Source organism: Chelonia mydas, chromosome 22 (genome assembly GCF_015237465.2).
Source record: "Chelonia mydas isolate rCheMyd1 chromosome 22, rCheMyd1.pri.v2, whole genome shotgun sequence".
NCBI lineage: Eukaryota > Metazoa > Chordata > Testudines > Cheloniidae > Chelonia > Chelonia mydas.
The window spans coordinates 2234639-2257012 of NC_051262.2; the positions used below are offsets into that span (position 1 = coordinate 2234639).

Below are 22374 nucleotides of genomic sequence, written 5' to 3' on the forward strand. Positions count from 1 at the left end.
GGCCGGGCGCAGCCAGAATTCTAGGCTGCTTTTGTTATATTTCCTCCGCCCCTAGAGAGAAAACAGTGGGGAGTCTGGTGGGCACTTACTGATGGTCTGAGGAGTCTCGCTGGGCTGGGAAATCTGCCCTTTGGTGCAGTCCTGCTGGTAGGGCTGGGTTAGCCATGCCCAGATGGGTGAGTCCTGCCCTGGCATGGCGGGGAAACGCCACCCATCCATCCCCAGCACTAGTCAGACATGTCTATTGATGGGAGCCCGCCGGGGTGCGAACACCAACATCATAGCGTGGTACACTCACCTACATGCAAAGTCCCAAACGGCGTCTTTCCGAGTGGTAAAGCCCCAGTGCAGAAGGTGGCTGGCAGATCAGGTGGGTGGCATCCAGTCTGCTCGCTGCTGTGCTGGGCACACAACACCCCTGAGCAGGGGCGTAAGAAACGAGGGGGTTCTCCTAGTTTGCCCATTAGCTCTCCTCTCCCTTGCTATTCCTGATGGACTGTGAGTGGCTGGGGGATTGTTACTCTGACTGCTCCAAACAAGCTGGACTTCGTTAACTCACGTACCACTAACTGCCCAAGACAGCGTGCAGGCCACTGCCCGAGTCAGGCAGGAATGACCCTGGCGCCCAGACACTCCTCCGGGGAAAAACCACTGTTCTGAAAACACAAACCAGACTTTGTCCGTCAGTGAAGAGGCAGAACCAGCCCCAGCTGGGTTCTTTGCAGGGCACCTTTGAAACCACCCGCTGGCCACAATAAACATAGTCTAATGCCTCCTGCCATGTTGGCACCCACCTGCCCTTAGCCATCGTAACCCCATATCTTAACCCCCCCGGCTCTGCCCAGCGCCCCCACACTAGCCTGTGGTGCCCAGCCTGGCCCTGCTGTGACCACTGGGAATCAGCCTGGACTCATTCTGGTTGCTGTGCAGCCGGTGAGGAGCAGCAGGGGGCTGAATGGGGGGGCAATGTCTGCAGCTGGCTGTGCTTTGAGCCCCGTTTCCCAGCCCCGGGAGGCTGCAGCGCAGAAGGGCTGGCAGTCCAGTTGTGCTGTCCAGCCCAGGGGATTAGAACTGATGCAGCGGGAGAAGGAACTGGGGAGGAAGGCGGCTGGGCCCCCCATCAGTGCAGGACTAGGGGGCGTCCCAGGAGACGCAGAGGGGAGCCCCAGCACTGGGGGCACTGTTCATTGCAGGGAGCTGAAGCAGGCTACTGCTTGGGGTGGGAGCTCAGGCGTGAGGCAGGCCTGGCCTGTCAGTGCTCGCTCTGTGGTCCCAGCGCAGCCAGCCGAAAGGAGTTCGATCCCCGGCACCTCTGCTGGCAGGCCCAGCCTGAGCCGCGGCCCCCTCGCCCAGCCCCCCCAGCCCCGCTGAGTGTGCCGGTGCTCAGTGACCTTCACTTCACCTCCCGAGTCACTCGAACAGCCCTGACCGTGTGAGAATCAATCGCGCTGCTCCTGGGGCGATCAATGGGCTGGGTGCTGGAGTGAGAGCACGTCCTCCGTGAGTGGTGATGCCTGGGTGCGGAGGGCTGGCACCACACCGGTGCATTAGCGAGCACACTGATAACATCTGCAGACACCACCACGCTGGGCGGGGTTGCAAGCGCTTTAGGGGGATAAGATTAAAATTCAAAATGATCTGCACAGACTGGCAAAACAATCTGAAGTAAATAGGATGAAATTCAATAAGGACAAATGCAAGGTAGTCCACTTAGGAAGGAGCAATCAGTTGCACACGTACAAAATGGGAAATGACTGCCTAGGAAGGAGTCCTGCGGAAAGGGATCTTGGGGTCATAATGGATCACTAGCTAAATATGAGTCAACAGTGTAACGCTGTTGCAAAAAAAGTGAACATCATTCTGGGATGTATTAGCAGGAGTGTTGTAAGCAAGACACAAGAAGAAATTCTTCCACTGTACTTCACACTGATTAGGTCTCAGCTGGAGTATTGTGTCCAGTTCTGGGCACCACATTGCAGGAAAATGTGGACAAATTGGAAAGTCCAGAGGAGAGCAACAAAAATGATGAAAGGTCTAGAAAACATGACCTATGAGGGAAGATTGAAAGAACTAGGTTTGTTTAGTCTGGCGGAGAAGACTGAGAGGGGACATGATAACCGTTTTCAAGTACATACAAGGTTGTTACAAGGAGGAGGGAGGTAAATTGTTCTCTTTAACCTCTGAGGATAGGACAAGAAGCAATGGGCTTAAATTGCAGCAAGGGTGGTTTAGGACATTAGAAAAACTTCCTGTCAGGGTGGTTAAGCACTGGAATAAATTGCCTAGAGAGGTTGTGGAATCTCTGTCATTGGAGTGTTTTAAGAGTGGGTTATACAAACCCCTGTCAGGGATGGTCTAGATAATACTTAGTCCTGCCTTGAGTGCAGGGGACTGGACTAGTCCTGTGAGTCTATGATTCTATGATTCCCCTTCCTGGACTGCAGGGCCAGACTCACCACCTGGCATGGGGCAGCCGGGCAGAAATTCATAGAGTCTAAGGCCAGAAAGGACCACTGTGACCATCTAGTCTGAACCCCTGCATAGCACAGGTCAAAGACCTGCCCCACAATAAGGCCTAGCACAGAGCTTTTGGAATAACAGCCAATGTGGATTTAAACATTGCCTGTGATGGAGAATCCACCACGACTCTTGGGAAATTACTCACTGTCAAAAATGTATGCCTTATTTCTAGTCTGACTTAGTCTAGCTTCAACTTCTAGCCATGGGAACGTGTTAGACCTTTCCCTGCTGCATTGAAGAGCCTCTTAGTCAATATTTGTTCCCCATGTAGGTACTTATAGACTGTGATCAAGTCATAGAATCATAGAATATTAGGGTTGGAAGAGACCTCAGGAGGTCATCTAGTCCAACCCCCTGCTCAAAGCAGGACCAACCCCCACTAAATCAGCCGAGCCAGGGCTTTGTCAAGCCTGACCTTAAACCTCTACAGATGGAGATTCCACCATCTCCCTAGGTAACGCATTCCAGTGCTTCACCACCCTCCTAGTGAACTTGTTTTTCCTAATATCCAACCTAGACCTCCCCCACTGCAACTTGAGACCATTGCTCCTTGTTCTGTCATCTGCCACTGCTGAGAACAGCCGAGCTCCAGCCTCTTTGGAAACCCCCTTCAGGTAGTTGAAGGCTGCTATCAAATCCCCCCTCACTCTTCTCTTCTGCAGACTAAATAACCCCAGTTCCCTCAACCTCTGCTCATAAGTCATGTGCCCCAGCCCCCTAATCATTTTCGTTGACTTCCACTGGACTCTTTCCAATTTCTCCACATCCCTTCTGTAGTGGGGGGACCAAAACTGACTGCAATACTCCAGGTGTGGCCTCACCAGTGCCGAATAGAGGGGAATAACCTCAACCTGCTGGTAATGCTCCTACTAATGCAGCCCAATATGCCATTAGCCTTCCTGGCAACAAGGGGACACTGTTGACTCATATCCAGCTTCTCATCCACTGTAAGCCCCAGGTCCTTTTCTGTAGAACTGCCGCTTAGCCAGTCAGTCCCCATCCTGTAGCAGTGCATGGGATTCTTCCGTCCTAAGTGCAGGACTCTGCACTTGTCCTTGTTGAACCTCATCAGATTTCTTTTGGCCCAATTCTCCAATTTGTCTAGGTCACTCTGGACCCTATCCCTACCCCCGCAGCATATCTACCTCTCCCCCCAGCTTAGTGTCATCCGCAAATTTGCTGAGGGTGCAATCCATCCCATCATCCAGAGCATTAATGAAGATGTTGAACGAAACCAGCCCCACGACCGAACCCTGGGGCACTCCACTTGATACTGGCTGTCAACTAGACATCGAGCCATTGGTTACTACCTGTTGAGCCTGATGATCTAGCCAGCTTTCTATCCACCTTATAGTCCATTCATCCAGCCCATACTTCTTTAACTTGCTGGCAAGAATACTGTGGGAGACTGTATCAAAAGCTTTGCTAAAGTCAAGGTATATCACATCCACCACTTTCCCCATATCCACAGAGCCATTTTTCTCATCAAAGAAGGCAATCAGCTTGGTCAGCCATGACTTGCCCTTGGTGAATCCATGTTGACTGTTCTTGATCATCTTCCTCTCCTCCAAGTGCTTCAGAATTGATTCCTTGAGGACCTGCTCCATGATTTTTCCGGGGACTGAGGTGAGGCTGATTGGCCTGTAGTTCCCCGGATTCTCCTTCTTCCCTTTTTTAAAGATGGGCACTACATTAGCCTTTTTCCAGTCGTCCGGGACCTCCCCTGATTGCCACGAGTTTTCAAAGATAATGGTCAATCTGCAATCACATCAGCCAACTCCCTCAGCACCCTCAGGTGCATTGCATCTGGCCCCATGGACTTGGGCATGTCCAGCTTTTCTAAATCATCCTTAACCTGTTCTTTTACCACTGAGGGCAGTTCACCTCCTCCCTATATTGTGCTGCCCAGTGCAGCCATCTGGGAGCTGACCTTGTCTGTGAAGATTGAGGCAAAAAAAAGCATTGAGTACTTCAGGTATTTCCACATCATGAGTCACTATGTTGCCTCCCGCATTCACTGAGGGTCCCGTGCGTTCCCTGACCCTTTTCTTCTTGCTAACATACCTGTAGAAACCCTTCTCGTTACCCTTCACATCCCTTGCTAGCGGCAACTCCAATTGTGCTTTGGTCTTCCTATTACACCCCTGCATGCTCGAGCAATATTTTTATACTCCTCCCTAGTCATCTGTCCAAGTTTCCACTTCTTGTAAGCTTCCTTTTTGTGTTTAATAGATTTCTCTGTTAAGCCAAGCTGGTCGTCTACCATATTTGCTATTCTTTCTGTACATGGGGATGGTCATCACAAGTCAGCTTAACAATGTCATCACTTTGTTAAGCTAACTAGATCGAGCTCCTTGAGTCCATCACTTACTCCTGGGGGAATTCTGCACCACTGCACAATGCAGAATTTTGCAGAAATTAATGTTTTGCCTGCAGAATTTTGCTGCTGGCCACCACTAGGGGCCGCTGGACCCAGCCGAGCCCAGCTCCCACACAGAAGCCACTGCCGGGGGGAGGGGGAGGACGCTCGAGGGTTCCTGCCAGCTGCAGTTCCCAGAATGCCCTGAGGGAGGCGTGCAGGAAACTCCACACTATTGAAAGCCTGGGACCAAGTATCAGGCTGTTTCCCCCTTTGAATCCCTGGGCTCGGGGCGGGGGAGGGGGGTGTCTGGGCTCGGGGGCCACGGCTGAGCTCTGGGGGTGTGTGTGCAGGTATCTGGGCTGGAGGGGTCCTGCGGCTGGGTTCTGGGGAAGAGGGGGTTTGGGTGCAGTCTGGGGGGGCCCGCAGCTGGCCTTGGGGGGGGTGGATTGTGGGTGTCTGGCCCCCCCATCTGAGCTCTGGGGAAGGGGGGAAGGGAGCAGAGAAATAGGAACTGGGTTGTCATAGGGGTTTCTTTAACTCTCTACTCCTGGGGGAATTTTTGTGTGTCTGCATTGTTTCAGACATACTTGTTGACAGGTATTTTGAAATAAATGATGAAAATAACCGAAACTGGTGGGATTATGTCGTGTTATTTTGACAGATAAAATTTGCAGAATTTTAAAATAGTGTGCGCAGAATTTTTAATTTTTTGGCACAGAATCTTTTCGTGCAGCATGCCCCCAGGAGTAGGCACTATAAGGCAGGTTTTCTCACCCTTTAATCATTCTAGTGGCTCTTCCCTGACCCCTCCAATTTATCCGCATCCTTCTTGACCTGTGGACACCAGAACGGGACACAGGATGCCAGCCTCAGTCACACCAGTGCCAAGTACAGAGGTTAAATAGCCTCGCTGCGTCTATTTGAGATTCCCCTATTCCTCCCCCCTCCCCCAGCCCCAGAGCAGCACACGGGCTGGGCTGCAAGATGCGGGAGGTGACATTCACTCTGCTGCTGCTGCCCCCCATTCCTGGGGGGGCGGGAGGGAGGTGACTGGGGGGAAGGAAGGTGACCCACAGCCCTGCTGCTGCTTGGAGGCCTCAATGAGCCGCAGAAGCCAGGGTACCTCGCAGCCACGGAGTTGAGTGTGCCGGTGCCCCCCCAGCCCGGGTCCTTCTCCCGGGCTGCTGAGGGCGGGAGCGCTGCAGGAGGCCAGCACCAGCCACCTCAGCCCCCAAACGTCCCCGGCGCTGCTGTAAGGGGCTTGCCAGGGCTCCAGAGCACGTTATGGTGCCTGCAAACACGGCGTCTGCAGCTCCCGCCCCCCCCGGCTCTGGCCCGACGGCTCGGCCCTGCCAGGGGATGGCATGCTGGCCCCATGGGCAGAGGTACAGCTGTCCCAGCAGTGTGGGGAGACCCCCTCAGCTCAGCACTTGCCAAGCTGTGATCTGCTACTACCCCCCTGCCATGCCCCCGGGGCAGACACACGTGTAGCCAGGGCATTAGCACTCGGACCCCCATGCGCCCCGGTCGGGCCCTGAGCAGGCTCAGCGGACACGGCCAGTGGGCTGGGCAGGGGCGTGTTGGAGGCCAGGCTTGGGCACACCCCTCCGTTGCCCTGGGGTTCGTCACAGGCAGCGAGTCGTTAGTGCAGGGGCAGCGCGGCGTGGCCTGGCAGACATGGCATCTCGCAGTGCCCCAAGCGCCCACGCTCCCCCATGCCCACACAGCAGGCCTAGACCGTAGTGAGTTGCCAGGGCACTGACTGCCATGCTGGGCTGTCCCTCCCCGCCTTGCTGGGGCTGCAGACTGCAGCGGGTGGCCCCCGCTTCTCTGAGCACTGAGTCTGGCCCCTGGGCCAAGCCTCAGCAGCCGGCTCCCCCTGCCCCAGGCTGGACCAGCCCCTGGGGCCAAGCCCCAATTTAGGGTTTATAAAAAGCTTTTGCCAGCCCCATCGATCCCTGTCCCGGCCCGGCCTTTTCAAACCATCCGTGATACGGGTTTGAAGTGACCCCTCACTCAGCTGGTGCGGGGGCCAGAGCCTGGCAGTGACACGGACGAGACACAGAACTAACCCGGGGCCGCCCTGGGCAGGGGCTAGCGGGTAAATGGCCCCAGGCGGGGAACAGCTGAGATTGTTGTTAAGTTTTCACTTGCAATAACCTGAGCTTTGACTAACAGTGCAGGCGAGGAGCCCGCTCCACACAGCACTGGCAGTGTGGCATTAAGCACGTTTAGGGAATATTCTGAGGCCTAGGACGTGCCCCCCACTCCCCGCCCCAGGGCAGCCCCCTGCTGCCCCCCATCACCCAGGACCCAGACCTCCCCTGCCCCAATAAGCAAAGCTCGTCGCTCTGTCCAGGGTAACAAACAGCTTTATTGGTTGTTTTACAAAAGGGTTCATTAGCTACCAAAAAACACCCCTGCCCACACGAGGGGCTGGTTGGGCTGGCAGTGCCCCACGGGCAACGCGTGCCGTGCGGGTGGGCTGCTCTCTGTGCCTGGCTGGAAGCTGGTCCTGCCCCAGCTGCCTGCCCCTGCCCTGCTGGGCACAAACCTTCCTTTGCAGAACTGCCGGCTTGGTCCTGAACGGGCCCATGCAGGCCTCACCCACGAGCCCCGTGTCCTGGGTATAAACACAGCCTGCCTGCCGCTCCCAACCCCACCTATTTACAAGGGACTGGGCCGCCTGGCTCCAGTCACAGTGTCATCAATTAAACCAGCTCAAAGCCCAGAGCCCAGCCCAGATCTCAGGGCAGAGCCCTGCTCTCAGCCTGCGTCCGCTCACTCAGCCAGCGCCGCTGGCTTCATCTCTTCTCCTGCAAAGAGAGAAAATCGTCAGCAGGGCTGGGACCTCGGAGGGGCTAAGGCCAGCGCGGGCATGGGCCAGACGCAGCACGGCTTGGCTGGGCCCCTCTGCCCCACCCCTGGCTGTAGAGAGCATGGGGCCCCAGCCCCAGAGCTCGCCAGCTCCTGAGGCGATGCCCACTGGCCATGGGGAAATGCCACAGCAGCCCCACCTGTCGCTGGCAGCCATGGCCGGGGGGATCCAAGCTCCCTCTTTCTGTGGGGCCCAGCCCTCCCCAGCATTCCCCACCCCAGGACTCCTTTAGGGGCTGCTGCCCTGAGGTGGGGCTCCATTGGGAACACCCCCGCCATGCCCGTGATCCGGCTGCCCAGCCCACCACAGAAACACCCAGCTGTCTCCGAGCCAGCGAGCCCCTCCCGGGGGCTCCCCACAGCACAGCAGGGCCCATGTGAATGGGGCTGCTCCCTCCCGCAGGGCAAGGTTAAAGCCCCCTAATGGTCTGGCTTGGCCAGGAGACTCCCCTGGCCAGGCCAGGCCCCTGTTCCAAGCCCTCCCTGCCCCTCCTAGCGAAACCCCTCTCCCACCAGCTGGAGACCCAGGAGAGCAAACTAGCCCCGGTGCAGCGTGCAGTGGAGAGAAAGGGAATCAGCCCCATCCAGCCCACGCGCGGCACCCCACACACCAGCCCCACCCCAGGGGGCCCAGTGTCCTGCCCTGGCTCTGCCATGCTGCTAGATACTGACCCTGCAGGTCGCTGCTCCCCCAGTGCCTGGCAGGCCCCCAGGTTACGCGCCTTGGCTCACCTCACTACGGTCCCCGGCTGTCCTGCTGCGGCCGGAGCCGTGGCCCCGGGACCCCGTCGAGCCCCTGGAGGAGGAGCTGCCGGTCGTGGAGCAGTTGCTTGACACCTGGCCTCTGGAGAGGAAGGTGGGCCTGCTGTACGGGACGATCTCCTCCACTGCAAGGGAAGGGGCGTGAGTGGGGCTGGCGCTGCCTTCCGCAGCCTCCTGCCCAACACGCGCCCGGCGGAACGGGGCCCTGCAGGGAGCCCCTGCAGCACATGGCAGGGGACAGGCAGCTCAGGCCCCCATGGCTAAGCCCCACCTCCCCACGGCGTTTGATCTTTAATGTACCCAGTGCCCACAGCTCCTGGGCAGGGCCTGGACCCCATGGCCTCCCCTGGAGTCTGGCTGCAGGGCACCTCGGAGACCCGCAGTGCCCAGCCATGGAACCGCATTGCCACCGCATCTGCTCAGCGCCCCACGTACAGCCCCACCCTGCAGCCCTGCTGGCAATGCCCTGGGGCCACGTGGGCCCTCCCAGCAGCCAGGACCAGCTGGGGGGCTAGACATCGGGAGGGTCAGGCTCCATGTGTGGCTGGCAGGGCGCTGGCTGCGCAGACAATGGCACCATACCAGGCACGTGCCTGTCTGTGCCCGCGGGTGGCCGGTTTCTGGTGGGTGCCGCACAGCGGGTGTTACCGTCTCGGTGCTGGTGCTGGCCCAGCACGGTCCGATGGCCAGCTCTCCGCTCTGCGGCGCGGGCACTGTGCACGTCCCGCTCCAGAGAGGAGGCGCTGCAGGCCGGTGGAGGCGCTGGGGGCTGAGCAGAGGCCCCGGGGTCCTCGCTGGGTGGGGGCAGTGGGGGCGGTGGCAGATCTGTGTGAGAAGCAGAGGGAATTGTGTCAGCGGGCCAGTAAGGCTGTGCCCATCACACCCAGCCAAACCCAGGCCCCTCCCCAGCAGAGATACTGATGGGGGTTGATTTGACTTGGGAAGGGGGCCCTGACACGGAGGTTACACCAATGGGGCCATTGGCTCCCCGGCAGACAGAAGAGCCAGGAGCCATGCTGCCCGGCCTGCTCCTTGCTGCCTGGCTGGCATTGCCGGGGCGCTCGCTGCCACAGGAAGGAGCCGCTGGCGCTGCCATGTGCCGTGCCCACACTCACCTCCCTGTTTCTTCTCCCGGCGGTAATGGCTGGACTTGGGCTTTTTCTTCGTTCTCGTTTTCTGTGCCGGGGGGAGGGACACGTCACCGGGAGTGGGGCGGGCTTTACCTGTCGGCAAAGGCAGCGTGAGTCCCTGACCTGCTTCCGTCTCCCATCTCCCCCCACGGGCGCCGGTGGCTGAGCGCTCGGTCCATGGGCCACGCACGTGCCCACAGCGCCTGGCTCGCTGTTCCCCCAGCTCTCCGCAGGCTTTAGCAAAGCTCTCCACAGCCGGAGCACACCGATCCCACCCTGGCAGCCCCAGAAACCAGGCTGACCATGGTGGGAGAGGGCTATCAGTCCCTCTGTCTGGGCACAGGTGCCCCCACCTGCCGGGGCCGGGTGCTGCTGCGGGAACGTAGAGGGCTGGGCTGCACTCACCTGGGCTCGGGGAACTGATGTTCTCAGCACTGTGCGCTGGGGTCTGGCTCAGGTTGCGTCTGTGCCCGTGTCTGGGTGTGTGGCCATCGGCCCCCTCCGTAAGGGCATTGAGATTTGGGTCAGACTGGGTCAGGGGAGGGCTCGGGGCCCTGGGCAAAGCCCCCGAGCCGTTCGGCAACCGCCTGGAAAACAGCAAGGCCAGCCCAGTTAACCCACGCACTGCCTGGGAGCAGGTGGCTCCAGGAGCAGGTCTCCGGGAACCCACCCGGGCAGACTTGCAAACACCAGCCATGGCTACAGCTGCCCCCTGCCAATGGGCCCCAGCTGAGAGGAGAGCCCAGCCTCTCTGGCCCCGTCAGGCTGCCAGTGGGGCAGGGCTGTGCACAGCTCTGCTCTGGGGGCACCTGCCCAGCAGGAACTGGACCAAGACCCAGCAACCCATCTCCACTGGCTGCACAAGGGCCACGCCGCAGGACCGCCCTGGGCCCCCTTCGGCCCCAGCTCTGCTCCCAGGCTGCGAAAGTCACGAGAATGCAGCCTCTTGTGCACATCAGACAGGCTCCCAGGCACTGCCGGCGGGGGGAGGGGGGTGCTGGAGGGGACGAAGAAGTGGGGGAAGAGCACAGGTAATGTGGAATAATTCATCAGGCAACCAGAGAGCCACCCTGGGCATTAATCACCCCTGGCCCAGCTGGGTCTCCCTGGAACCTCCGGGGGACATCCCTGTTCGAAAGCCACAGCACAGCGTTGTCCCAGGCGAGGGTAAGCGTGGATACTGCAGGTCAGGATACAGCAGAGCTGGGGGGGCCCAGGGCTGGGGTAGCAGGGCCTGTGGGTCGGGATTGAGGGGCACCGGCAGAGCGGCGTGTGGGGCCCAGGGCTGGGGTAGCAGGGGCTGCGGGTCGGGATTGAGGGGCACCGGCAGAGCGGCGTGTGGGGCCCAGGGCTGGGGTAGCAGGGGCTGTGGGTCGGGATTGAGGGGCACCGGCAGAGCTAGGACACAGGGAGTTGTGCGAGAAAGCTCTCCAGGTGAAGGAGGAGTGACTACGTGGCCCATGCGGGGAGCTGATTATCTGTTGTTTTTGTGTGCTTGCCATGTGCCTGCTTGACTGGAATTTACAGTGTGGGCTGTTCGGGGGGCTGTGTGCTGAGGCTAGTGACCTGGAGTTTCTTAATGAGGCTCTAGCCTGCTGTCCTTTGAGCCCTCACCCCTTTAGGCTCCCTTGGCAAGGGGCTGGCTCAGGTAGAACGGGGTGAACAGGTCAGCTCCAGAGCGACCGGAAGAGCTAGCAACCAGGGGAGTTTACAGAGGGAGCATGAGAGCCAGATGCTCCTAACAACCATTCTCTGAACCTAGGCCAACAAGTGTCCCCCTCCAAAAAGCCAACCAACCAACCAAAATCCCTGCAAGAGCACAAAGCATGCAGGCAGAGTCCCGCAGCAGACCGAGGCTAGCCAGCGTATTGCACGGAGTGCAGCCAGTACGGTTACCTGCCTTGTGGGCAGATGGCTTACTGTGTGCATGTTTGGTGCAAGGAGCTCTGGAGACCAGAGTGTCTGAACGGGAGGAGCTAATGGAGACAGAGAGATGCAGAGATGAGACCTTCCAGGACACAGAAGCGGGTCCCACCCCCAGTCTGATGCCTCTGTGCTGTTGAGGAGGATGAAAGTCTCGGGGAAGGAGAACATCAAAATGGAGCAGATGGAACTATCCCACAGGTGGGATCCTCCTTCCAGATGATGGCATGGTGTCCACTCACACTGAGGATACCTCTTCGGGGGAGAGGACCTCAATTAGAAGAGCCAGGTAACAGTACTGGGGGAGTCGATCATTAGAAACATAGCTAGCTGGGTTGTGATGACCGGGAGAACCACATAGTGAATTGCCAGCTGGGTGCAAAGGTTGAGGACTTCTTGAGACATCTAGACAGACTTATGTGCAGTGATGGGAAGGAGCCGGGAATCATGGTACCTGTGGGTACCAGTGACATAGTGAAAGGTAGGAGTGAGGTCCTGGAGGTCAAATTTAGGGTGCTAGGTAAGAGCTTGAAGTCCAGGACCTTCATGGTAGCATTCTCTGAATGCGTCCACCTCCACACACAGGGCCAGTTAGACCGGCAGGATGTTTGGATGAGACAATGGTGTTCGGAGGAGGGATTTAGATTTAGTAGGAAATGGGAAACTTTTGGGAAAGGAGGAGCTTATACAGGAAGGATGGATACCACCTAAACCAAACCAGAACCAGATTGCTGACACTTAACATTAAAATGTTTGTAGAGGATTTTTTTAAACTAAGGGCTGGGGGAAAGCCGACAGGTACGGAGGAGCACATGGTAAAGAACAGAATTGTCAGACAAGACCATAGATGAACACGCTATGTTGGGGAAGAGTCAACAGAGCTTTTGTAAAGGGAAATCATGCCTCACCAATCTACTAGAATTCTTTGAGGGGGTCAACAAGCATGTGGACAAGGGCGATTTTTTGGATATACTGTACTTGGACTGTCAGAAAGCCTTTGACAAGGTCCCTCACCAAAAGCTCTTACGCAAAGTAAGCTATCATGGGATAAGAGGGAAGGTCCTCTCATGGATCAATAACTGGTTACAAGACAGGAAACGAAGGGTAGGAATAAATTATCAGTTTTTACAATGGAGAGAGGTAAATAGCGGCGTCCCCCAATGATCTATACTGGGACCATTGTTGTTTGGCATAATGATGAGGGGAAAGGTGTGAACAGAGAGGTGGCAAAGTTTGTAGACAATACAAAATTACTGAGGATAGTTAAATCCAAATCGGACTGTGAAGAGTTACAAAGGGATCTCACTGAACTGAGTGGCTGGGTGGCACAATGGCAGATGAAATTCAATCTTGATAAATGCAGAGTAATGCCCATTGGAAAACATAATCCCAAAAAAACATACAAAATGATGGGGTCTAAATTAGCTGTTACCATTCTAGAAAGAGATCTTGGGGTCACTGTGGAGAGTTCTCTGGAAACATCCGCTCAAAGTGCAGTGTCAGTCAAAAAAGCGAACAGAATGTTGGGAACCATTAGGAAAGGGATAAACAGAAAGAAAATATCCTAATGCCACTGTATAAACCCCTGGTGCGCCCACACCTTGAATACTGTGTGCAGTTCTGGTGGCCACAGCTCAAAAAAGATACATTAGAACTGGGAAAAGTACAGTGCAGGGCAACACAAATGATTAGGGGGGTGGAACAGCTTCTGTATGAGGGGAGATTAAAAAGACGGGGACTATTGAGTTTTAAGGGGGGCACAGGCACGGGAAGTAGGAGTGTGGGGGGTGCTGCAGCACCCCCAGTTTTATACAGTATCCCAGCTGCCGGCCCCGCTCCCAGCCACGCACGCGGGGGCCCAGTTGCCGGTCCCGCAGGCGGGGCTCCGCTCCTGGCTCCAAGCCTGCCCCCAGCCTTGGCCACCTTATCCCTGTCTGTGTCCCCCCCGGACACACGGCCCTGCTCCTGGCCTCAGCTCTGAGGGGGGGGGGGGGGCACGTGGTAAAAAGTTTGGGGATAGTTTTCCTGGCTTTCAGCACCCCACTATGAAAAGCGTTCCAACGCCACTGAAGTGGGGATATGACAGAGGTCTATAAAATCATGAATGATGTGGAGAAAGTGACTAAGGAAGTGTAATTTACCCCTTCACATAACACAAGCACCAGGGGTCACCCAATGAAATGAATAGGCAGCAGGTTTAAAACAAACACAAGGAAGTACTTCTTCACACAACGCACTGTCAACCTGTGGAACTCCTTGCCAGGGGATGTCATGGGCGGCAGGTATAACAGGCCAGGGGAGTCAAGGGAGATTACTGAGGAACCCAGGAGGCTGAGTAGCAAATGCTTCCTCCTCAGCTGCCCCAGAAACTGCATGGGGCACAGCACAGAGACAGATCAGAGAAATGTTTTTCCCCGGGCAGCTTGGGGTCTGGGGAGGGGAGGTGCAGCTGGCTTGGGGCTCCTCTGGGCCACAGAGGGGAGGGGAGTCTGGGGGAACCTCCGGGTAGGTGTGAGTGTGTGTGTGTGGGGCTCGGGGCTCCGGCCGGCCCGGGACTCCTCTGGCCGACAGGGGGTGCTTGGGGCTTCTTCGGGCAAGAGGCGGGTCCTTGGGGCTCCGGCCATGGGGCAGGAGCGTGGACAGAAGGGGCAGAGCTGTGGCTTGCCTCCCCAAAGGGGGACTCTATCTGCCGCCCGTGGGGAATGTTGTGAAGGCCAAATTATAACAGGGTTCAAAAAAGAATTAGCTAAGTTTGTGGAGGATAGGTCTGACTATGGCTGTTAGCCCAGAGGGTCAGGACAGCAACTCCATGCTCTGCGAGTCCCTAAACTCTGATGTGAAGCTGGGACTGGACGACAGGGGATAATTGCCCCGTTCTGTACCTTCCCTCTGAAGCACCTGTCCCTGGCTGCTGTTGGAAGGCAGGATCCTGGGCTAGAGGGACCATTGGTCTGACCCAGTCTGGCCGTTCTTACGTGTGTGGGGGGAGCCCCGGGCTGGGGTATCAGGGGGCTGCGGGTCGGGATTGAGGAGCACAGGCAGAGCTGAGTGGGGAAGCTGGCGTGACCCAGGCTGGCACTCCACTCGCACAGCTTCTCTCTCCTGCGAAAGGTTCGGGGGAGCCCCCAGGAGCCTGAGCCCCAGGGGTGGGGTGGGGGCGCCTCCTACCGGGGCAGGTGCGGGATCTCGAAGTGATGCAGCCTGGGGATGTCCTCGGCAGCTCTCATCTCATCGCGCGGCGAGGGCGTCAGCGTGGCCGTGGACTGCTGCCCGTAGGAGTGGGCGGGTGAGGAGATGTCGCCGCGGGGCGGGGGCAGGGGGCACTGTTCCTCCTGGACGTTCTCCATCAGGTAGGTGCGTTCGGGCAGCGGGGGGCACCATTCCTCCGCCTCCGCGCTGCAAGTGGGGGTATGTTAGACCCTGCCGGGCACCACAGGCCTGGACGGCGCCTTGGCTCTCACAGCCACCCCACTCAGCCCCGCAAGCCCTCATCCCGCCTGGCTCCACATGCCACCGCACCCGTCCCACGGGCCTCCCCGCCCGGCTCCATGTGCCTTCCTGCCCGTCCCACGGGCCTCCCCTCCCATCCCACGCACCTCTCCGTCCGTCCCACACGCCTCCCCGCCCGTCCCACACGCCTCCCCGCCCAGCTCCATGTGCCTCTCCGCCCGTCCCACGCACCTCCCCGCGCGGCTCCATGTGCCTTCCTGCCCGTCCCACGGGCCTCCCCGCCCATCCCACGCACCTCTCCGTCCGTCCCACACGCCTCCCCGCCCGTCCCACGGGCCTCCCCGCCCGTCCCACATGCCTCCCCGCCCGTCCCACGCACCTCCCCGTCCGTCCCACACGCCTCCCCGCCCGTCCCACGGGCCTCCCCGCCCAGCTCCATGTGCCTCCCGTCCCGTCCCATGCACCTCCCCGCCCGGCTCCATGCACCTTCCCGCCCCTCCCATGGGCCTCCCCGCCCGGCTCCATGTGCCTCCCCGCCCGTCCCACGGGCCTCCCCGCCCGGCTCCATGCACCTTCCCGCCCGTCCCACGGGCCTCCCCGCCCGGCTCCATGTGCCTCCCCGCCCGTCCCACGGGCCTCCCCGCCCGGCTCCATGCACCTTCCCGCCCGTCCCACGGGCCTCCCCGCCCGGCTCCATGTGCCTCCCCGCCCGTCCCACGGGCCTCCCCACCCGTCCCACGCCCCTTCCCGCCCGTCCCACGGGCCTCCCCGCCCGGCTCCATGTGCCTTCCTGCCCATCCCACGGGCCTCCCCGCCCATCCCATGCGCCTCCCCGCCCGGCTCCATGTGCCTTCCTGCCCATCCCACGGGCCTCCCTGCCCATCCCATGCGCCTCCCCGCCCGGTTCCATGCGCCTTCCTGCCCGTCCCATGGGCCTCCCCACCTTGCCCACACGCCTCCCCGCCCGTCCCATGAGCCTCCCCGCCTGGCTCCATGTGCCTTCCCGCCTGTCCCACGGGCCTCCCCACCCGTCCCACGCACCGCCCTGCTCGGCTCCACACGCCCCCCCGCCTGTCCCACGGGCCTCCCCACCCGTCCCACGCACCTCCCTGCCCGTCCCACACGCCTCCCTGTCCGTCCTACAGGCCTCCCAGCCCGGTTCCATGTGCCTTCCCGCCTGTCCCACGGGCCTCCCCACCCGTCCCACGCACCTCCCCGTCCGTCCCACACGCCTCCCCGCCCCTCCCATGGGCCTCCCCGCCCGGCTCCATGTGCCTCCCCGCCCGTCCCACGGGCCTCCCCGCCCGGCTCCATGCACCTTCCCGCCCGTCCCACGGGCCTCCCCGCCCGGCTCCACATGCCCCCCGGCCTGTCCCACGCACCTCCCTGCCCGGCTCCACGCGCCTCCCTGCCCCTCCCACGGGCCTCCCCCCCGTCCCACACACCTCCCTGCCCATCCCACAGGCCTCCCTGCCCGGCTCCACGCCCCTCCCTGCCCATCCCACAGGCCTCCCCGCCTGTCCCATGCGCCTCCCCGCCCGTCCCACTAGCCTCCCCACCTGGCTCCACGTGCCTCCCTGTCCGTCCTACAGGCCTCCCAGCCCGGTTCCATGTGCCTTCCCGCCTGTCCCACAGGCCTCCCCGCCCGGCTCCACATGCCCCCCGGCCTGTCCCACGCACCTCCCTGCCCGGCTCCACGCGCCTCCCTGCCCCTCCCACGGGCCTCCCCCCCGTCCCACACACCTCCCTGCCCATCCCACAGGCCTCCCCGCCTGTCCCATGTGCCTCCCCGCCCGTCCCACTAGCCTCCCCACCCGGCTCCACGTGCCTCCCTGCCCAGCTCTACAGGCCCCCGGCGCAAAGCCAGGCCGAAGGGGGAAGCGCCCCATGGCTATGGCTGTAATCAGCCTCTGTCATAGACTCCCCTGACCGAGCCTCTGACCTGACCCAGGCAGGCTGGCAATGCCATAGGTCTGCCTGGGCCCTCCCAGCTCCCTGCAGTGCCTCTGGCAGGGCTGGGGGAGTCTGGTGCGAGTGGCAATGTTTGCCCGGGCCCGGCAGCCACTGGTGCAGACTCTGTGTTGCCATGGGCACCGAGATCCTGGCCGCGGGATTGCTGGGTGTTTGTGCGGTGGCACCGTCCCTGCTAGGACAGAGAGAGCGGTAACTGTGCTCACCTGGCAGCCAGCTCCTCCTCCTCCTCCTCCTCTTCCTCCGCCTCCTCCACGTACTGGCTCAGCTCGCTGGCCGGAGGCGGAGGGGGCAGCAGCTCCGTCCAGTTCAGCGAGGGCGTTTTCACCGGCTTCCCCATCGACTTTGCTTTGCCGATTTTCACCACTAGAGAGACCGGAGCCAGACAGGCGTTTCTGACACAGCGAGTGGGGCAGCCCCACAGAGAGCCCCCTGCCTCTCGCCTGCCCTCGGAGTCCACAGTGGCTGTTGAGGGCGTGGGCTGGGCCCAGGGTCCAGCCAATCCCCTTTGGAGACACACGGTGCTTCCCAGCACTCCGGGGTGTCCTTGGGGTGCTCCTGGCAGCGGAAGGTGGCTCCCATGCCCAGAGGGCACCTGGGGCCAGCCGTCGGAAGAGCCAACTCTGTGCCTGGCACTGGCTCACTGGGCCCCCCACCCCGCGTCCCCCGGGCTCCACAGCCCGACCAGCTGCACACCCAACGGCGTCCCTACCCTGCTCAGCTCTGCTGCGCTCCGGGAGCGCGTACTGGCTGCTGGAGGGGCCAGGCTGGGGGCTCCGCGGGCTCTCCTCTGCATCAGGGGAGGGCAGGCTGGGCACCCCGTATGGCACCAGGGGCGTGCTGGCATAAGGCGTGGTGTGCTGCGAGAAGGCCCCGTTGAAGGTCCTCATCTCGTCGCTGGCAGGGTCAATGGTGCTGTAAATGGGCCCGTCCGACGCGCCCGCCCCAAACTTCTCCGTCTGGGCGAGGTAGTTGGAAATCCCGGCCTCTGCGGGGCAAGTTACAGACACAGGACACTGCGCTATGGGGACAGCTCAGCCACGTTTGGGGTCATTTGGCTCCTGTCCTGCCCACCACGTGGCTGAGCTGTTGCTGGCCCAGAGTTCCCAGCGTTGGACCAGCTGCCTTGGGCTGCTTCTCCTGCCCCTCTCCAGGAGCTCGGCCCACCTGCTCCCCAGAGCCAGCGACAGCAAAGCCGGCTTGGGCCCCCAAAGAGGGACTCAGCTCGGCTCCTTCGCCCACCCAGCCCCCACAGCCTTGGGGCCGGAGATGCCCCAGACATGGGCCCATTCGTCCTGGCCCCTTTCCTGGCTGCTCTAAGCCCAGCCCCCTGCTACAGCCTGGCCACCCGCAGCTCCCCATGCCCCACCAGTACCATTGTAATATCTCTCCGTGGCATCATGGATCCCCGTGCAGCAGCTCGTGCCAGGCTCCTTGGCATTCCCATTGAGCAGCAGGTTGGGGGCGGGCCACGAGTCCGCCAGCCAGGGGTAGTTGGAGGCGCTGGTGGCCATGGCCAGCATGCCTGGTCTGCAGGGAGAGAGGGTAGGGCTGGGGCTTATGTTCACTGCGTGCTGGGTAGCCCTGCTGGAGGGTTTCCCCAGCAGCCCCCGGCCGCTGCGGAGCGTGGGGTGGGAGGCCTCTGCACTCACCTGCTGTTGCCGTGGGCCGGCTCCTCTGCGTGCGGGAACGAGACTGAAAGAGACAGAGATGCTGCGCTGAGACCCGGCTGCTGAGGGTCGGGTGAGGCCTCGTTGCTGCGGGTTGTGTTTGACCCGGCTGCTGAGGGTCGGGTGGGACCCAGGGGCCAGGCCCAGCTGCCATTGCAGAGCATGGTGACCAGGCTGTGGTAAGCAGGCAGCTCCCACAGTTCAGCAGCCCAACCCCCGCCCCAAAAAATCCCCACAGGTCCATGTCGCAGGCCAGGACCAAGACACCTCCAGGGCCGGGCCGGGCTCTGACCTATGTGGACAGGGCTCGGCCGGGCACCGTTTGGGTGAAGGGGGTGAGAGAGATGGCAGAGACGGCAGCAGCGAGAAAGCCGAGCAGAGACCCGCTGGGGACAGCTCTTTGGGTGCAGGCTTGGCACTGCAAGCACAGCTGGTCTCCTGCTGCTCGCCTCCTCCTGTGTTCAGGCAAACGGGACTTCGTAGATAACCTTTGTAACTCAAGCTGGGTCAAGGGGCCCCGCCACGTTCTCGGGGAGCCCCGTGGCTGGGGCGAGGGAAGGGCCTTACCTGCTGGCGTGTAGGCAAAGGAGGCTGCAAGAGAGGAGGGGAGACGGTCAGTCGCAGCAGCTGCAGGCAGGAGGAGAATGCCAGGGCACAGCAGGGGAGCGAGCAGCAGGGCAGGAGGTGGGAGCTGGGACCAGGCACAGGGCAGAGCAGGGGCATTCACAGGAGCATGGCACACCGCACCCCCGTCAGGCCCCAGGCCCCCAGGCTGGCACATTCTACTGGGAGGGGTGGGTGACACAGAGGCCCTGCTCCCTTTGGGCCCCAGCCTTGTTCCCCTGGAGCTGCCTCTGCCCCAGCTGTCTGGTGCTAGCAGCCACGCTGGGGAGCCCGGGCCTCCCCAGTGGGCAGCGGGCACAGGGATCCCCTGGGCAGATATCTGCGTAAGGGTTCACCAAAGGGTGGCTTGTGAGGTCTCAGCTGAGGGCTAGTAGCCTCTGGGGTGGGGCTGGGGATGTGGGGTTTGGGGTGCAGGAGGGGGCTCAGGGCTGGGGCAAGGGGTTGGCTTCGGGGGGTACAGGGTCCTGGTAGCGCTTTCTGTGACTCCCAGGAAGCGGGTGCCAGGTCCCTGCGGCCCCTAGGTGCAGGGTGGCCAGGGAAGCTCTGCGTGCTGCCCTCGTGCCTGCAGGCGCCACCCCTGCAGCTCCCATTGGTAGCGGTTCCCAGCCAATGGGAGCTGTGGAGTCGGCACTGGGATGGGGGCAGCGCACTGAGCCTCTCTGGCCGCCCATGGGGCTACAGGGACCTGGCGGCCACTTCTGGGAGCTGTGCAGAGCTAGGGCGGGCAGGGAGCCTGCCTTAGCCCCGGGCCCCCACTTTGCTGCTGACTGGACTTTTAACGGCCCAGTCAGCGGTGCCGGTCAGAGCCACCGGGTCCCTTTTCGACCGGATGTTCCGGTCAAAAAACGGACAGTCAGCAGGGCCAATGGGTTGGTCTGATGTACTCAGGGTACCAAGAGGCCCCTGGATCCTTCACTGAGGGGCTGTTGTCTCCTGGCCGAGGGGCGCAGCCAGCCTGGCTGGGAAGCGTGGCCGAGCAGTGACTGTGGTTCTCAACCTTTGATTGTATAGAATTGAATTCTGTTCAGTCTGTTTTCAGTCTGGCTCTCGCGGCCCCCTCAGACAGTGTGCAGGCCCCCAGGGCTCCGCAGAGCACAGGCTGAGAACCACGGCTGCATGAGACGGGAGAGTGTCTAGGCTCTCGAGTACGTGCTCGGACTTCATTAGATTTGTAACCAGGTGTTCCCACCAAGGGCTGAGCGTGAAGCAGGGCAGTGAGTGGAGGGGAACAGGTGAGCTGGGTGCACTGAACCTTTGGGAACAGCGGATCGGGCACTGCGAGAGCCAGGGGATTGGGGCCGGATGCTCTGGGGAGGCGCGGGAGGGCTCGGGGGTTGCGAGGTGTCACTTGCTAGCCTGCAGAGAGTGCGGGGCGTACGAGGCCCAGAGGGCAGTGCCTGTGTTGCCTGGGGCCGCTGCAGTGGGGAGCTGACCCCTGGCAGGCACAGACAGGGCTCCCTCCTGCTAAGGACAGGAGGTAGCGAGGTGCCCACAGGCCTGGGCACCCCCAGGAAGCGTCACACCCATGTGCGGAGGGTAAGCAGAGGGGGCGAGCTCTGCACACGGGCTGGCTCTGGGGGGAAGCAGCCAGGCTGTGGGGATGGCCGCCTTATGTCCCAGGCAGAGCCCGACTTGCCCGCATCTAATCTGGAGTGGCCCAGTCCATGGCACAGTGTGATGGTGGTGGGCGGGGGGGGGGCAGTCCCTGGTGAGCAGGGGAGGGGCTGATCCCTGGCATGAGGTTGGGGTGGGGGCTGGTCATGGTGCATGGTGATCAGGGTTGGGGTGGGGGCTATCCCTGGTGCACTGGGGTGGGAGTGGTCCCTGGCATGCTGGGGTGGGGGCAGACTCTGGTGTGTGGTGGTGGGGGTTGGGGTGGGAGCTGACTCTGGTACGCTGGAGTGGGATCGGTCCTTGGTGTGTGGTGGTGGGGGTTAGGGTGGAGGCTGTCCCTGGCATGCTGGGGTGTGGGCAGATCCTGGTGAGTGGTGGTGGTCCCTAATATGTTCGGGCAGGCGTGGTGCCTGGTGCGTGGGGTGGGGTGCGGAGGGTCCCTGGTGCACTCGGGTGGGATTGGTCCCTGGTGCGTGGCAGTGGGGGTTGGGGGGGGCTGTCCCTGGCGCACTGGAGTGGGATCGGTCCCCGGTGCATGGCAGTGGGGATTGGGGGGGCTGCCCCTGGCGCACCGGGGTTGTGGTGGGGGTGGTCCCTGGCGCACCGGGGTGGGGGCAGACCCTGGTGCGTGGCAGTGGGGGTTGGGGGGGGCTGTCCCTGGCGCACTGGAGTGGGAACGGTCCCTGGTGCGTGGTGGTGGTAGGTGGGGGTGGGGGTGGTCCCTGGCGCACTGGAGTGGGATCGATCCCTGGTGTGTGGTGGTAGGGGTTGTGGTGGGGGTGGTCCCTAGCGCACCGGGGTGGGGGCAGACCCTGGTGCGTGGCAGTGGGGGTTGGGGGGGCTGTCTCTGGCACACTGGAGTGGGAACGGTCCCTGGTGCATGGTGGTGGTAGGTGGGGGTGGGGGTGGTCCCTGGCGCACCGGGGTGGGGGCAGACCCGGTGCGTGGCGGTGGGGGTTGGGGTGAGGGTGGAGGGGAGGCTGGCCCCTCACCCGTGTAATGACTCAGCTCCTTCCTCTTCTTGCGGCGCCAGTAGATCCAGAGGCTGAAGCACATCAGGATGACCCAGCAGGCCCCGCCAATGCCCGCGATGAAGGCCGGCTGCTTCACCACGTCTGTGATCTGCTCGGCCAGGCTCACGTTCTCCCCACTGCTGATGGGCACCGAGCCCTGGTCCAGGGCAGGCTCTGCGGTGGGTACAGGTGGCAAAGGCAAGGCAGTGAGAGGGCGTCTGCGTGGCCCGACCTGTGCCCCTTCATGCCACAGCGCCCCTCGTGTGGCCAGTGGTCCTGCTGCAACCCCAACGCCGCCGGTGCCCATGTCACACACACCCCAGCATCCCTGCAGCCAGCATCCCTCTGACCCTGGCAGGCACTGAGCCCCGACACCCCCGGCAGGGACTTCCCCCTCCCTGCCTGCCCTGCCTGCAGTCTGCTGAGCTCCGAGCAGCCCAGCGCCCCGGCAGCGTGTC

The 22374-nt window shown here is 61.3% G+C and overlaps 1 protein-coding gene across 7 annotated transcripts in view; it reads right to left on the reverse strand.

Annotated features, from left to right (window-relative positions):
• Positions 1–7236: 7236 nt before the first annotated feature.
• ROBO3 (roundabout guidance receptor 3) overlaps positions 7237–22374 on the reverse strand; it is a 228239-nt gene continuing 213101 nt past the window's right edge. For 6 of the 7 annotated variants that reach the window (XM_043534098.1, XM_043534095.1, XM_043534099.1 and 3 more), the window contains 12 exons: positions 21896–22090; positions 19233–19256; positions 18648–18690; positions 18371–18525; positions 17708–17983; positions 17202–17361; positions 14743–14970; positions 10057–10238; positions 9637–9744; positions 9170–9346; positions 8492–8646; positions 7237–7698 (listed from right to left, as the gene is read on the reverse strand). In XM_043534098.1, coding sequence (XP_043390033.1) covers positions 7687–7698; positions 8492–8646; positions 9170–9346; positions 9637–9744; positions 10057–10238; positions 14743–14970; positions 17202–17361; positions 17708–17983; positions 18371–18525; positions 18648–18690; positions 19233–19256; positions 21896–22090 — 1715 coding nt within the window. In that variant the 3' untranslated portion in view covers positions 7237–7686. The remainder of the gene's footprint in view (positions 7699–8491; positions 8647–9169; positions 9347–9636; positions 9745–10056; positions 10239–14742; positions 14971–17201; positions 17362–17707; positions 17984–18370; positions 18526–18647; positions 18691–19232; positions 19257–21895; positions 22091–22374) is intronic. The other variant, XM_043534096.1, reaches the window with a different exon arrangement.